The 15722-nt window shown below is 43.3% G+C and overlaps 1 protein-coding gene across 1 annotated transcript in view; it reads left to right on the plus strand.

Moving 5' to 3' along the window:
• LOC126336138 (venom carboxylesterase-6-like) overlaps positions 1 to 15722 on the plus strand; it is a 76011-nt gene that overhangs the window by 26554 nt on the left and 33735 nt on the right. Inside the window, exons 3-4 of the mRNA XM_049999629.1 lie at positions 3001 to 3295; positions 7239 to 7424. Coding sequence (XP_049855586.1) covers positions 3001 to 3295; positions 7239 to 7424 — 481 coding nt within the window. The remainder of the gene's footprint in view (positions 1 to 3000; positions 3296 to 7238; positions 7425 to 15722) is intronic.

Genomic DNA, 15722 nt, shown 5'->3' on the forward strand with positions numbered 1-15722 from the left:
AGACGGCCTAACGGTGTGTGGGACCGTACCCCAGCTTCATGGAGACGGTTGCGAATGGTCCTTGCCGATACCCCAGGAGCAACAGTGTCCCTAATTTGATGGGAAGTGGCGGTGCGGTCCCCTACGGCACTGCGTAGGATCCTACGGTCTTGGCGTGCATCCGTGCGTCGCTGCGGTCCGGTCCCAGGTCGACGGGCACGTGCATCTTCCGCCGACCACTGGCGACAACGTCGATGTACTGTGGAGACCTCACGCCCCACGTGTTGAGCAATTCGGCTGTACGTCCACCCGGCCTCCCGCATGCCCACTATACGCCCTCGCTCAAAGTCCGTCAACTGCACATACGGTTCACGTCCACGCTGTCGCGGCATGCTACCAGTGTTAAAGACTGCGATGGAGCTCCGTATGCCACGGCAAACTGGCTGACACTGACGGCGGCGGTGCACAAATGCTGCGCAGCTAGCGCCATTCGACGGCCAACACCGCGGTTCCTGGTGTGTCCGCTGTGCCGTGCGTGTGATCATTGCTTGTACAGCCCTCTCGCAGTGTTCGGAGCAAGTATGGTGGGTCTGACACAGCGGTGTCAATGTGTTCTTTTTTCCATTTCCAGGAGTGTATTTTAAACTACAGGCCTTACTTCGCCAATGAAAAGGTTTTCTGTTTACATTGCCGTAGTTTAGTAGTAAATAAATCCTCTTTTCAGATTTGACTGAACATTACGAAAATCAGGTATTATGGAATAAATCTGAATCAAAACGTAGCAAAACTCTGGAAGGTTATCCCTTCCCTGTCAGAGACAACTCGCACTAATTTCTGGTTATTTGTTAACACTATTCCTTTATAAACAAGAAATATTATTAACACTTTCTTTTCCTTTGCAGATTTTTTTCGTTAATGCGTATTTGACTGCTTGTCTTATATTTTTTTTCTTAATCTCAGAGTTAATTATAAGTGCACAGTTAACAGCGTATCACATTATCCAAGTTGACACTTTTTCTGTCTCTTACTTGCGTAGTTGTTAGGGCTTTCTTGTAGTCTTTATTTTCTTTTTCTTTTTTTTTTTTGCCTTACTGTATGGTTTGAGCTCTAACTAGAATCTACACTCAAATTTATTTTCCTTGTCTGCTATCCCCATTCGTTGCCATTCAGCCCCACTGTGTTCTCCAATGATAAAAACTTGGCCTTTTCTGCCATAAAGAAGTCACTTTCCACCCAAACGTTAACCCTATCAATTACAAATTTTAGTAACAAATCTCACCTGCTTCAGACGTTCGCGAACAATAACCATCCCCAGAAATTTGTTACACTAGACCGTGGATAACCATTACTGCACTTCCTTTAAGTTGAAAATAGCTTTGTCACTAATTTTTCTAGAGTTTCTCGATACCATCAGAGAAGAGAGTAATATGACTTTTTCTACATTAATTAATTTACACAATCACTGAACTATCTGGTAAACAACGACAGTAGCTTCCGTTTCATCTCTTTGCAATTGACGCTTTATCAGTTCAAATAACCCATCAAACACAAAAAAAGGAACAGTACCCTCTCCCAATAGACAACATTCTTCCAACGGATAGCTACTTCAAACGAGATAGTGATCAGAAATTCTACTGATTAAACACTATTCCCATTCAGGCATCTATATCAGATATGTTCGCTGGACGGCAGGTCAGGCGAATGAGCAGGTGAGGGAAGCAGTGGTACCCGTCGTTCTTCGAAGAAGGCTTGCAGATTCCTCGCCACTTGCTTCCAGGCGTTGTACTACTGAAATATGGCAAGTGGGACGGCCTGCAGGAGCAGCAAAGTCTCGGTCATCACGGCAGGACAAGTCGCAGCGGGAGTCATCCACAACCAACACATTTTTCCACACAGCACTGCAGTGTCGGCTCTCAAGTGCCCATTGTAGTCTCTACCTTTGGTGGGTTCCAGTCATTGGAAGCTGACGCAATTACGTGCCTGACACCAGTCCAGCGAGCAAAATACGGAGTCGAACGTCGGCGCAGTCATGTCCAGATCCGCTGCAGTGATCCAACGTCGCGCCAACAATGTTAACGAAGCTGTTTTACCCATTAAGGCCAAGCAGACAATATGGCGGTCACCTCGCGTTGTGGTGATGATTCAAATGGCTCTGAACACTATGGGACTTAACATCTGAGGTCATCAGTCCCCTAGAATTTAGAACTACTTAAACCTAACTAACCTAAGGACATCAGTCACATCCATGCCCGAGGCAGGACTCGAACCTGCGATCGGAGCGGTCGTGCGGTTCCAGACTATAGCGCCTAGAACCGCTCGGCCACCTCGGCCGGCGCTGTTGTGATATTGTGTCGCCCAGTAGCCTTTCAGCGCTGTGTATGGCCTCTTCACAAGCCCCACATACGTCTCTCTGTTGAAGCCTCAGTGTCGTGGAACGACAGATCGGTCTCCCGTTCGAACGCACTCAGCATGCCAATATTCCATCATCGTCATGACGGCGAGGCATAGTGGCAGTTGATTCCACGTTTCCACCTCGCACGACGGCTCCGCACCAGCGGGGCGTTGAGTAAGACTGACCTGTCCGCTCACACAAGAGGGCGCTGATAGGCCTACGTGCACCCCACCTCTCTGCCATTTAAGTCAATCTGTTCTACACGTCCCCTTATGGTGGAGTGCTGTAGACCATTGCCTCTGAGAGTTTCACGTTTTCCACACAGTAGTGTACATTCAGGTTCTTCACTGTTTACTGATGTGATATTGGGATATCGTTGATGAAACTATGGAAACAATCATTCACGCAATTCAGAACTAATTAATTTCTGATGGGACACTATAATTACTTGGCACTTATTGGCATTTAGTTTAAATTGCGCCTATCTGGCCATTGATGACAGATCAGATCGTTATTCATATGGACGAAACATATCTTCATGTCTCTTACCCGACCATTATATGTCAGACAGTTTATGCAGCACTGAGACTAGGCTTTGCAAATGAGGAACCACATTTTATGTCCTGCAGGCGCCGCAGCCGGCCGCGAGCTGGTCGGGCGTTCGCGACGCCCTGGAGGAGGGGCCGGCCTGCACACAGGTGCCGCTTCCGGATGTCCCAACGGCCAGAGACCCCGGCGACGAGGACTGCCTCGTCCTCAACTTGTACGTGCCGCTCAACACCACTGAGCCGCCCCCAGTGTACGTCTGGATGCCGGGAGGCGCCTACTATGTTGGCAGTGGCACCGTCGCTCAGTATGGGCCAGACCTCCTCATAGAAGAAGGTATCGCTGCGGTCACTGTCAACTACCGCCTTGGAGCTCTAGGTGAGACAACCTTCACTTATGGTGCTTAATCACAATGTGGCAGTGTAAATGCACTTCATGCCAGATTTAGTCTCCTGTTAAATCTTCAAAATTTCCGTCCAATCTCAGTCCTTCACTGTTATAAACACTGTCAACTTCGTTGCGAATATGAACAATTTTTATTTTGATATGTCGATTATACATAATTTTTTCCATAATATATTATTTTCGAAGCTACTTTTAAACTTACTGTGTAAAGTTTTGCCATTAGCTGCTGTTAATCCGCGCTAAAGGCGGACGATATAATTTCATGAGGGAAAGGTTGGTGTTCTGGTACGTTCCATTGATAAATTTATATTATTACTATTCGTTTCGTTTTAATCCGCCACGTTAGCCGAGAGCGCTGATGCGCTGCTTCCTGGACTCGGGTAGGCGCACTGACCCCGGATCGAATCCGCCCGGCGGATTAACGACGTGGGCCAGTGTGTCGGCCAGCCTGAATGTGGTTTTTAGGCGGTTTTCCACATCCCGCTAGGTGAATACCGAGCTGGTCCCCACATCCCGCCTCAGTTACACGACACGCAGACATTTGTAACACTTCCGCACTATTTCATGGTTTACACTAGACGCAGACAGCTGGGGTACACTGATTCCGTCCTGGAGGGGGGGGGGGGGGGGCTATGGGGTGGCAGCAGGAAGAGCATCCGGCCACCCCTTTAAATATTAACCTTGCTAAATCAGTTGTAACCACGCCAACCCTGCGAACATTGTGGGATAAAGGCGCCAGTGAAAGAAGGAAAGGCTATTCGTTTCGATTTAAGGCTGCTAACAACAGTGTTGGTAATGAAGAATGTCCTTGATGGACTCCTCTTTCAGTCAGAATTTGTGATTATTCCCATATAGGAAGAACAGTACCACTGCTTGAATCAGTGCCTTATATTTCAAAAACGGTTAGTGTTGTGGTTGGCAGGAGAGCCAACACCGTATTACTAAAGGAGGCCGAAATGCACGCGTTTTAGCTCACGCAGGCTGGCATGAGGTCTGGAACATGACAAGGGAATTAGAATTGAGAAACACGGACGTAGCTGATGGAATACTTAATTTTAATCCATTAATGACGAACGTCGCTCGTGACACTACATGAATCACAATACCAATAGTAACAGATAAGGCGCCTTGCTAGGTCGTAGCAAATAACGTAGCTAAAGGCTATGCTAACTATCGTCTCGGCAAATGAGAGAGTATTTTGTCAGTGAACCATCGCTAGCAAAGTCGGTTCTACAACTGGCGCGAGTGCTTGGATGTCTCTCTAGACCTGCCGTTGGGCGGCGCTCGGTCTGCAATCACTGATAGTGGCGACACGCAGGTCCGACGTATACTACCGGACCGCGGACGATTTAAAGGCTACCACCTAGTAAGTGTGGTGTCTGGCGGTGACACCACAGTTAGTACAAATATGCATGTTTGTTATGAATTATTTTTCCTCCAGCTTCAATTTCTAATTAAATGCCGTCGTATTCAAACACTTTTCCTTTCGTCCTATCTCGAACGTCTTCATCTTGAGGAGTATCCTATCATTTTAATCATTTATGTTAATGATTCGTTTAACTACTGCAACCTACGTCTTTCCGAATCTGCGTACTGTATTCATCTCTTGGTCTCCCTCTACGATTTTTATCCCGCACGCTTCCCTCCAGTACTAAATTGGTGACCCCTTGATGCCTCACAATGTGTTCTACCAAACGATCCCTTCTCCTAGTCAGGCTGTGCCACAAATTTTTCTTCTCCCCAGTTCTGTTCAGTACCTTATAATTAGTTAGATGAACTAGCCGTCTAATATTGAGCATTCTTCTGTAGCACCATATTTCGAAAGCTTCTATTCTCTTCTTGTCTTAATAGTTTATCGTCCATGTTTCACTTCCATATAAAGCTAAACTCCATACTAATACTTCCAGAAAATACTTCCTGACACTTAAATCTTTATTTGATGTCTAAAAATTTCTCTTCTTCAGAAAAGTTTTTCTTTCCATTGCCAGTCTACATTTTATATCCTCCCTACTTCGACCATGATCAGTTATGTTGGTTCCCAAATCGCAAAACTCATTTACTACTTTAAGTGTCTTATTTCCTAATATAATTCCATCAGACGAAGCATAACAGGTATCTTCGAATACTTGTATCACCTTCTGACTCCTCTTCTTTGTGTTTCCTTCTGACATTTTAACTCGCGATTTCTGATGTCAGTCTAATGTAAGTGTACTTTGTTTCCTTCATATTGACTTCTAGTTTGGTCTCCTAGCCGTGGGCTGATTGGGAAGAAGGTGTAATAAAGGATTGGGATGGGCGAGGATCCCTGATGGTGGGAGGTATTCACGTTGATGTTGATGACTTGACCTACATTGTTTGTGTCTAAAACGTTCCTATGAACTTTGTATTTTGTATAAAACATTCTTAGATTTCTTGTCGTGTCAGTTCAAGGAAGAACCTCGAGCATTCGACAGTTATCTTCAACGTCTCTCATCAGGAGCTACGGTCGCAGGTTAGAATCCAGCCTCGGACATGGCTGTGTGTGATGTCCTTAGGTTAGTTAGGTTTCAGTAGTTCTAAGTTCTAGGGGACTGATGACCTCAGAAGTTAAGTCCCATAGTGCTCAGAGCCATTTGAACCATTTTTTCCTCAAGAGCAACAGAATGTCAAATTTCTGATTGGTCAGTATTTACGTCATGCTCTCGCTGATGTGAAGTCAGTGTTCTCAACAAAAGGAAACGTGAAAATGTTGAACATCCACGTGATGAGCCACCGACTGCATTCCTTCCCCTCTGCGGAGCTACATCCTGCAAAACAGACAGACTCCGGGGAAGACAAGGTATCTAATCTATTTTCCGACATCCTAAGAAGATAAAGGAGATACTACACCTGTTAAGGACAGTTTCAGACTCAGGATTCCTGGGAGTTATAACACCCATTGTGAGCCCGAAAACAATTCCATCGGTCAGTCCATCCACACTGTTTCCGGTCGCTATACAAAACATCAGCGCCATATTAAAAGTCGAGAACTGGAGAAACCTTCAACTGCTTAGCATAAGCTCACAAACAAACATAATATACTGTTTGATTAAACTAAAGATTTGTTCCAGGTTGCTACACACTGGGACTCTGTAAATGAAGAGACGATAGAAGCGAGAATGTTTGAGAACTCTTCGGTCGTGATAGCGGATTTAACATTAGAGGTGCATGGAAGCGATTTCTCGGTGCAGAGAAGAGCCAGAGATATTCGTCGCTATGTTTATTCTACGGAGGGAGCGGTGGCGCCACGAGCGTAGACGCTGACACCGTCTGCGACAGCGTGACATAATTACCAACCAATCACAAGTCATATTTGCGCTATACAAGGCCATCACAGAATCAGTTTGACAGTAGTTGTTCCAGACGATGGAGGTAATGGTCGAAAGCTGGAGATTTTACCCTGAGCTGACTCGACCAGAAGACCGAGAATGTTTTACACAACAAGTCCAGTCGCGAAAAACTTCGTTCTGAACTTCGAATTTTGATCGTCTGATTTTGGGCTACGCCCGAGACGCTTAAACCAATAAATAAATTCAGTTAACATCCTATGACTGTTATTAGCGACCTATCAGCATTGGTTACAATTTTTGTAAGTATCAATCTGGTCGCAAACCTCAGACACGACTTTCTGTCGTATTTAAAATTTAAAACAAAAAAGTTAATGAGCTATACAGACAGGTAATTGTCTTTGTGAAAATTGACATCCCTCCATGTCTAAGGACTCCATTATTTTATTTCCCCTGTTGTTATTCTTCTTTCGATCTTCTTGTCGCTCGTCTATGCACGCTGCTGCAATTACTCGAACTACTGATCGACTTACACTACACTGGTCGCCTTTCAGATTTAACTATTACATGAATATTTGAAGTGCAACTTGAGAAAAGATGTTTTTCTACAGGATTTCTCAGCACTGAGGACGAGGTTATCCCTGGCAACGCGGGCCTGAAGGACCAGGTGATGGCCCTGCGGTGGCTGCAGCAGAACGTCGCAGCCTTCGGCGCTGACCCGCAAAAAGTGACAGTCGGCGGGGAGAGCGCTGGCGGCAGCTCGGCGGCCCACCACCTCATATCGCCCAGCTCCGCAGGCGAGTCACATTCCCATCCTGCCGTGCTAAAACTAAGGAGAAACTGAAGTAATCTGCATAGAGTATTTCGTACTGTCCTTTCTTACCGATTTAGAAATACTGCTAGAACTGCAAGAAATAAGGTGCAGCTATATTTCACGATCTAATCCACGACGTAAATGCTGCAGAGATAACACGACGAGTTTTCGAATATTTTAATGCTGTTGTAGCTGAGGTTGCTAATGTACGTTACTGCACTGGTCTCTTCTAATGACTTCGTTGCTAAATGCATGTTAAACTTTCTCTTCCTGGAGGTACACGGGATAGTGATAAAAATTTACTTATCATATCATATCATATCATATAAAGCTTTTTTTGCGGCTACTTGCATGGGAGCGTAGGATATATTGATATCTCCCCGCCAGAGTACAGCAGAACGCCTCTGTAACAGCCAGAACAAAATGACGTTCCTTATCGATAAAGTAAGGTGTCGTAGGCTAATCGTTTCTTTGCGTTTTAAGGGGAACAACGCTTTAACATTCCACACTGGTTACGTCAAAGTGCTTGGCTGCAATCCACCATCATATGACACAGTAGTTAGGTGCCGCAGGAGTTTAAAGTGTACTCAAACAAGTTTGAATGAAAAAACGACATTTTGTCAATGGAGCGAGTGATTGATTATTTTGTAAAAATATTTTGTTTATTTAAAGACGCAATCACATTCTTATTACAGTCATAACCTGTTTCGGTCATACAGTGACCATCTTCAGATTATAAAGGCGGCATACGCTGAACACAGGTTCATGAGTTGTTAGAAGTTTAACAATGCATGAACACACTGAACACAGGTTCATGCGTTGTTTTTAGATTAGATTAGATTAGATTAGATTACCTTTTAACAACGCATGAACCTGTGTTCATTTTATGCCGCCTTTAGAATCTGAAGATGGTCATTGTATGGCCGAAACGCATGAACCTGTGTTCATTTTATGCCGCCTTTAGAGTCTAAAGATGGTCACTGTATGGCCGAAACCGGTTATTACTGTTTCATAAGAATGTGATTGCGTCTATAAATAAACAAAATATTTTACAAGTTTGAATGACGTAGTTATCTGGAATGTAGAATCATCGAGGGATGCGGAAGTTAACGTCAGTTGTGACCCAGGAAAATGTGTCGTATCCTTACTGTCTTTGTTGAATATTAATGATCTTGCAGTCAGTATTGATACTAGATTTTTTGCAGATTGTTTAGTTATCTATAATGAAGTATTGCCTGCATAAATATTCAGTTAGATCTTGACAAGATTTGAAACTGGTGCAAAGATAGGCAAATTGCTCTACATATTCAGAAATGTAAAATTGTGCTCTTCAGAAAACGAAAAAAAAGCGTGGGGTCCTTTGACTAAAGAATTTAGGGCTGGAATATGTCAACAGTGATAACGTAAACTCAGTCGTGAGTAAAGCAGTTCTTACACTTCGCTTTATTAGTAGAATACAGGGGAAATGCAATCAGCCTACGAAGGAAATTGCTTATAAATCTCTCATGTGATTCATCGTCGAATATTGCTGTAGTATGTGGGATTCATACCAAATAGGACTAACAGAGGATATTGAATGCATACAGAGAATGACAGTACGAATGGCCTAAGGTTTGTTTGATCCATAGCAGAGTGTCACAGAGATGCTAAAGAAGCTTAATTTGCAGATTCTTGAAGATAGACATACACAGTCCAGAGAAAGCCTACTTATAAAGTTTCAAGAACCAGCTTTAAAACGTGACTCTAGAAGTATACTACAACCTCTTACTTATCACTCCTGTAGGGCTCATAAGGATACGATCAGATTAATTCCAGCACGCACGGTGGTCTACAGAGGACAGTGGCAGGAATAATGAAAAATTCACATGTTTATTTATCTGCTTATTTGACAGTAAATATAATTGACATTATTATCCCAAATCTTTTCTTTAAAATTCGACCTACAAATGGCATAAGAAAATTTAAACTATAAGCAGTTCCCCTGAATCTGGAAAATATAGCTTTAGAAGGCTATGATTTTTTGTATACAACACATCAATGTGAGTGGTTCATGGTGTGGGTTCCTGTAGTCATGACCTAGTTCATGAACCACGGGCAACGTATGACTGGCCAAGTAAGTGGTCCCGACAGTCGGGATACCAGTTACTTTGGAATAAGGCTGGGCATCTCGGACATATTCTGAGTCGTGGTCACCTTCGTGCTCATACGGCAAAGACTACCAAATCCACCGGTTAGTCCCTCAACCGTTAGGGGTAAAACCCAATGGGACTCGGGGCAAGTAAGGTTAGCAACCTGCTTCCCTCGTACTTCAAATATGATTCTGGCAACAATCAGAGCAAAATGCCTCGGACCTTTGGAGGTGACGGAGTCCCACCTCTAACTGACAAACCAGGGACTCCTAAAACACTACTTGTCAGACTGACAGAGGCTGCAAGTAAGATGGGGCTGGACGTTTTAGCTGTTAGTGACATTCGGGTAAGGGGTGAGAAAGAAGAGGAAGTGGGAGAATACAAGGTCTACCTGTCAGGAGTCAAAGCTGGAATAGCGCAATGGGGTGTAGGGCTTTACATCAGGAAAGAAATGGAACCCAGCGTAGTTGCAAAAAGGTATGTAAACGAACGACTGATGTGGATAGATTTGACAGTGTCTAGCAAGAAAATTAGGATTGTGTCAGTATATTCGCATTGTGAAGGGACAGTTCAAAATAAGATGGATAGTTTTTATAAGGCACTCAGTGATGTAGTTGTTAGAGTAAAGGACAAGGACAGTGTTCTCCTCATTGGTGATTTTAACGCCAGCATTGGAAATCGAACAGAAGGGTATGAAAAGGTTATAGGTAATTTTGGAGAGGATATGGAGGCCAACAGGAACGGGAAACAACTCTTGGATTTCTGAGACAGTATGGGCTTAGTAATTACAAACTCCTTTTTTAAACATAAGAACTTTCACCGGTATACTTGGGAAGGCAGGGGAACCAGATCTGTCAATGACTATATAATAACAGATCAGAAATTCAGGAAGGCTGTGAGGGACACACGTGTATTCAGGGAATTCTTTTATGACACTGATCATTATTTAATCTGCAGTGAAATTGGGATTGTGAGGCCGAAAGTGCAGGAGGTCAGGTCCATACGTAGGAGGATAAGAGTGGAGAAACTTCAGGATAAGGAAATCAGGCACACGTACATAACAGCGGTCTCAGAAAGGTACCAGTTAGTTGAATGTAGTCAATTACAGTCAATGGAAAAGGAATGGACAAGGTAGAGGGACACAGTACTAGAAGTGGCTAAAGAATGACTTGGAACAGTAGTGTGTAAAAGTAGGATGTTGCAAACAGCTTGGTGGAATGACACAATCAAGGCAGCCTGTAAAAGGAAAAAGAAGGCCTATCAAAAAAGGCTACATGCTAGAACTCGGGTAGACGGAGAAAGTGATGTTGAAGAAAGAAACAAAGCCAAACAGATAATTGGAGCATCCAGGAAGAAATCTTGGGAAGACTTTGGATACAGGTTGGAAACTAGGGGTCAAGCTGCTAGAAAACCATTCTGGAGTGTAATTAGCAGTCTTCGAAAGGGAGGTAAGAAGAAAATGACAAGTATTTTGGATAGTTGGTGTACCCTGTGGATGCCTTGGGCAGATGGAGGGAATATTTTGAAGAGTTGCTCAATGTAGGTGAAAATACAATCAGTAATGTTTCAGATTTCGATGTACAATGGGATAGGAATGATGATGGAAATAGGATCACATTTGAGGAAGTGGAGAAAATGGTCAATAGATTGCAGTGCAATAAAGCAGCTGGGGTGGATGAAATTAAGTCGGAACTCATCAAATACAGTGGAATGTCAGGTCTTAAATGGCTACACAGGATAATTGAAATGGCCTGGGAGTCCGGACAGGTTCCACCAGACTGGAGAAAAGCAGTAATCATACCAATGTTTCCACATGGAAACGGAAAAGTTTGTAACAACTACAGAGGTATCTCTTTAATCAGCGTTGTGGGTAAAATCTTCTCAGATATTGTTGAAAGGATTGTGCGAGTATTAGTTCAGGACCAATTGGATGAAAATCAGAGTGGGTTTAGGCCTCTTAGAGGTTGTCAGGACCAGATCTTTAGCTTACCGCAAATTATGGAGAAGTGCTATGAGTGGAACAGGGAATTGTATCTATGCTTTATAGATGTAGAAATGGCATATTTCCTAGGAGGAAGTTATTGTCTGTTCTACGAGATTATGGAATAGGAGGCAAACTTTTGCAAGCAATTAAAGGTCTTTACATGGATAGTCGGGCAGCAGTTAGAGTTGACGGTAAATTGAGTTCATGGTTCAGAGTAGTTTCAGGGGTAAGACAAGGCTGCAACCTTTCTCCACTGTTGTTCATATTATTTATGGATCATATGTTGAAAACAATAGACTGGCTGGGTGAGATTAAGATATGTGAACACAAAATAAGCAGTCTTGCATATGCGGATGACTTAGTTGTGATGGCAGATTCGATTGATAGTTTGCAAAGTAATATTTCAGAACTAGATAAGAAATGTAAGGACTATGGTATGAAGATTAGTGTTTCCAAAACGAAAGTAATGTCAGTGGGAAAGAAATATAAACAGATTGAGTGCCAAATAGGAGGAACAAAGTTAGAACAGATGGACGGTTTCAAGTACTTAGGATGCATATTCTCACAGGATGGCAACATACTGAAAGAACTGGAAGCGAGGTGTAGCAAAGCTAATGCAGTGAGCGCTCAGCTACGATCTATTCTCTTCTGCAAGAAGGAAGTCAATACCAAGACTAAGTTATCTGTGCACCGTTCAATCTTTCGACCAACTTTGTTGTATGGGAGCGAAAGCTGGGTGGATTCAGGTTACCTTATCAACAAGGTTGAGGTTACGGATATGAAAGTAGCTGGGATGATTGCAGGTACTAATGGATGGGAACAATGGCAGGAGGGTGTCCACAATGAGGAAATCAAAGAAAAACTGGGAATGAACTCTATAGACGTAGCAGTCAGCGAGAAAAGGCTTATATGATGGGGTCATGTTACACGCATGGGAGAAGCAAGGTTGCCCAAGAGACTCATAGGTTCAGCAGTAGAGGGTAGGAGGAGTCGGGGCAGACCAAGGAGAAGGTACCTGGATTCGGTTAAGAATGATTTTAAAGTAATAGGTTTAACATCAGAAGAGGCACTAATGTTAGCACTGAATAGGGAACATGGAAGAATTTTATAAGGGGGCTATGCTCCAGACTCAATCTTAAATGATGATGATGATGATGATGATGATGACATCAGTGTTGTATAGAAGGCTGTGGAGCCATTTCGTGGTCCATGCAGTGTGGTATAGAAGGCTTTGCTACTTTTTAAACAAGTTTTGTGCTGTTTAGAGGAATTTGAGAAAAGTTACAGTTATTGTGTCATTCTTTGTGCAAGGTTGAATATATTAATTGTTTTTTACATTGTCTAGGCCTGGTAAAGTATTTAAAAATAATATAGTAAGTCTCATATTTCCAATGTAAAGCGAGAAACTGATGTTGAAGTTAGGGTCGGACCTGCAGATGTAAACATTAGTTTGTCTCCAAGTGCATCTAAATTAAAACTTGGGAAAGGGACTGTGTCAGAAGAAACAAATCATGACATAAAGACAAGGTTCAGAATCGTGGGTCTGGAATTGGCTCTTAGACAAGCCTGCAAGTGCTATTTTTATGTATAAAATGTGAAGTTAGTGAATGACGGAAGGAGAAAAGGTTTGGTTTGCACATTGACAGAGATTCAGATTTACAAAGATATCAGTGCAAGACTGTCACTGCCTCTCTGTACAATCGTTCTTCCTGTGTTTCATACCTGAACGGAATCGAAAAAAAACTAATAACTGGTAGAGTTAGACGTAGTCTCTGCCATGCACCTCACAGTGGTTCACAGATGTGGATGTAGATGTAGCTCGAAGTGTCAGACCATCTTTATATGAAGACCTGGGAACTGCAAGTTTAGAGAAGACCCTGAAGCCCGAACACTGATGTTCCACAACCGAGGCAGTGATGAAAAAACTGAAAATCACTTGTGGATCAGTTTCCCACATCTTGCAAGATATTATGAGCACGACAGATGTCACAGCTTCCTCAATTCCACCAACAGCTCATACGCACAAAAAAAAAAAAAAACGAACTAAGTCGGCAGCAGGAATGTTGCAGATATGAGAGTCCAATCCAGACGACGTCTTTAGCTGCTAGCTGCTTGATGACCTGGACGAGTGAGAGGCCTACCACAGTGACACAGAGACAAAGGAGAAACACAAGTAGTAGAAATATTTGGATCCACTACAGATGAAAAAGATGAAGAACCAACCACAGTGTTATGTGTTATTTGAACCTGCCGTGTTATCGAAGGCAAGCGAGGTTGTGGCTTCAAGACAACTCCCAAACTCGTGCTGCGCAGGACACAGTCTCACATGCCGATTCTTTGGTCTATCAAATTTTACTTGGAGCCTGCATTACTCCACTTTCGTCGGATGGAGAAATCGTTGCACGGTAGCCATTTTAGAATGACGACGACGAGGTGCTTTTCGAGGCATATCGTTGACTTTGATGGCAAATTTATTTAGTAAGACTGTTGCGTTGATGGGGAATGATAGCGAAATAAATATTGCATTTCTTTTAATTGATGAGACGAATAACCAGGTGGAGGTAATTACGAAACAAGAGTGTCGTATGACTGATCCAGCCTTAGGACAAATGTCGTTTTCGGACGAAGTTTAATTTATAATCAAACTGTATTTCGTGACTATTTTATTCATACCTTAAACGTAAAAACACTAATTGTCAGTTAGTTACTTTGTCTTCACTGCGGATAGAGTTGCTCACGGGAGTATATAGGTCAAAACATCGACAGAATCGTAGCTGGAAACTTACGCCAGAGAAAATTCTTGTGTGTCTACAAATGTTACTTTATTATCAAATGTATCACTCAAGTGCCTGTCACACTGTAATGCTAACTGTAGCTAGGTATTCTGCACTGGCACCTTGTAAATTGATGCTGGTGTGATTGATGACCACTTTCAAATTCCCAATCCAGTCATAACGCTGCTTTTCATAGATTAAAAAAAAAGGTACTCTTCACTTTAAGCACTGTGCCATTAAGTATCTACCCATGTGTTTAAGGCAGCGGCGAACGTAAGACACGGTCACTCCTCTGAAGACAGCACACAGTTTGCACTGACCTTGCTCGTCATAATGGCATCTGAGAGCCACAGTTCACCGCGAGCGCTCATTACCCAGGCGACGAGCGAGCGTGAGAAGTCGTGCTCTCCTAGCCTCCTCCTGAACAGGTGCAAATGGCTCTGAGCGCTATGGGACTTAACACCTGAGGTCATAAGTCCCCTAGAGTTAGAACTGCTTAAACCTAACTAACCTAAGGACATCACACACATCAATGCCCGAGGCAGGATTCGAACCTGCCACAGTAGCAGCAGCGCGGTTCCGGAGTGAAGTGCCTAGAATCGCTAGGTCACAGCGGCCGCCTACTGAACGGATCTGATTCAGATGACGATATGGTGGCGTACAGTTTACGATAGCCAGACACTTGTACCAGCGTCCCGGGTAAAGCTCCAAATTTCTTTGTATCTTCTCACCGAGTCTCCTCTTTTCTTGCTAGTTTATTTTGTAGTAATTCACAACAACGCAACAGTACTACACCACGGAAGTACCTGCTACTATGTTGTCATTCGACACTCAGCAGGTAGAAAAAGGCAGCTGTGATTGACTGTTGCTGAGACGATGAGAACAAATCTTAACATTATAATGGTCGTTTTCACTGAGGGTGAGACTCACTGTACACAGGCATCAAAAATTTCACGTCACTGCGTTCTCTATATTTTCTATTTAGTTAGATGTGTATGTAGAGGGAGCGCGGATATACTCATAGGTATCACCTTAATTACTGTTCATGCTCGTATTTTCACTCTGCGCACTCGATCTGCAATACACACGGTGGTCAGAAACAGTCTGAAAAGCTTATGATGGTTTTGCAGGGTAGGTTGTGCTGAGAAATAATTATTAAGAAAATAATGTGTTACGTTGCACCATTTCGTAATTGATTAGGACTGAAGTTGGCCAATCAGGTGTTGGGCGGTCAAATTCAAGGGGCCCGTAGGAGACGGTATCACCAAACGTGTATGATTCAAAAATTGGACATGGGATGGTAGTAAGGATCGACCCCGAGCTGAACAGTCTCGTGCGTTACCATCTAAGCTATGATAACAGCTGACATTTAACTGTACCTGACGGGCCGCTTG

The sequence above is a fragment of the Schistocerca gregaria genome, chromosome 2, assembly GCF_023897955.1.
Source record: "Schistocerca gregaria isolate iqSchGreg1 chromosome 2, iqSchGreg1.2, whole genome shotgun sequence".
NCBI classification, from domain to species: domain Eukaryota; kingdom Metazoa; phylum Arthropoda; class Insecta; order Orthoptera; family Acrididae; genus Schistocerca; species Schistocerca gregaria.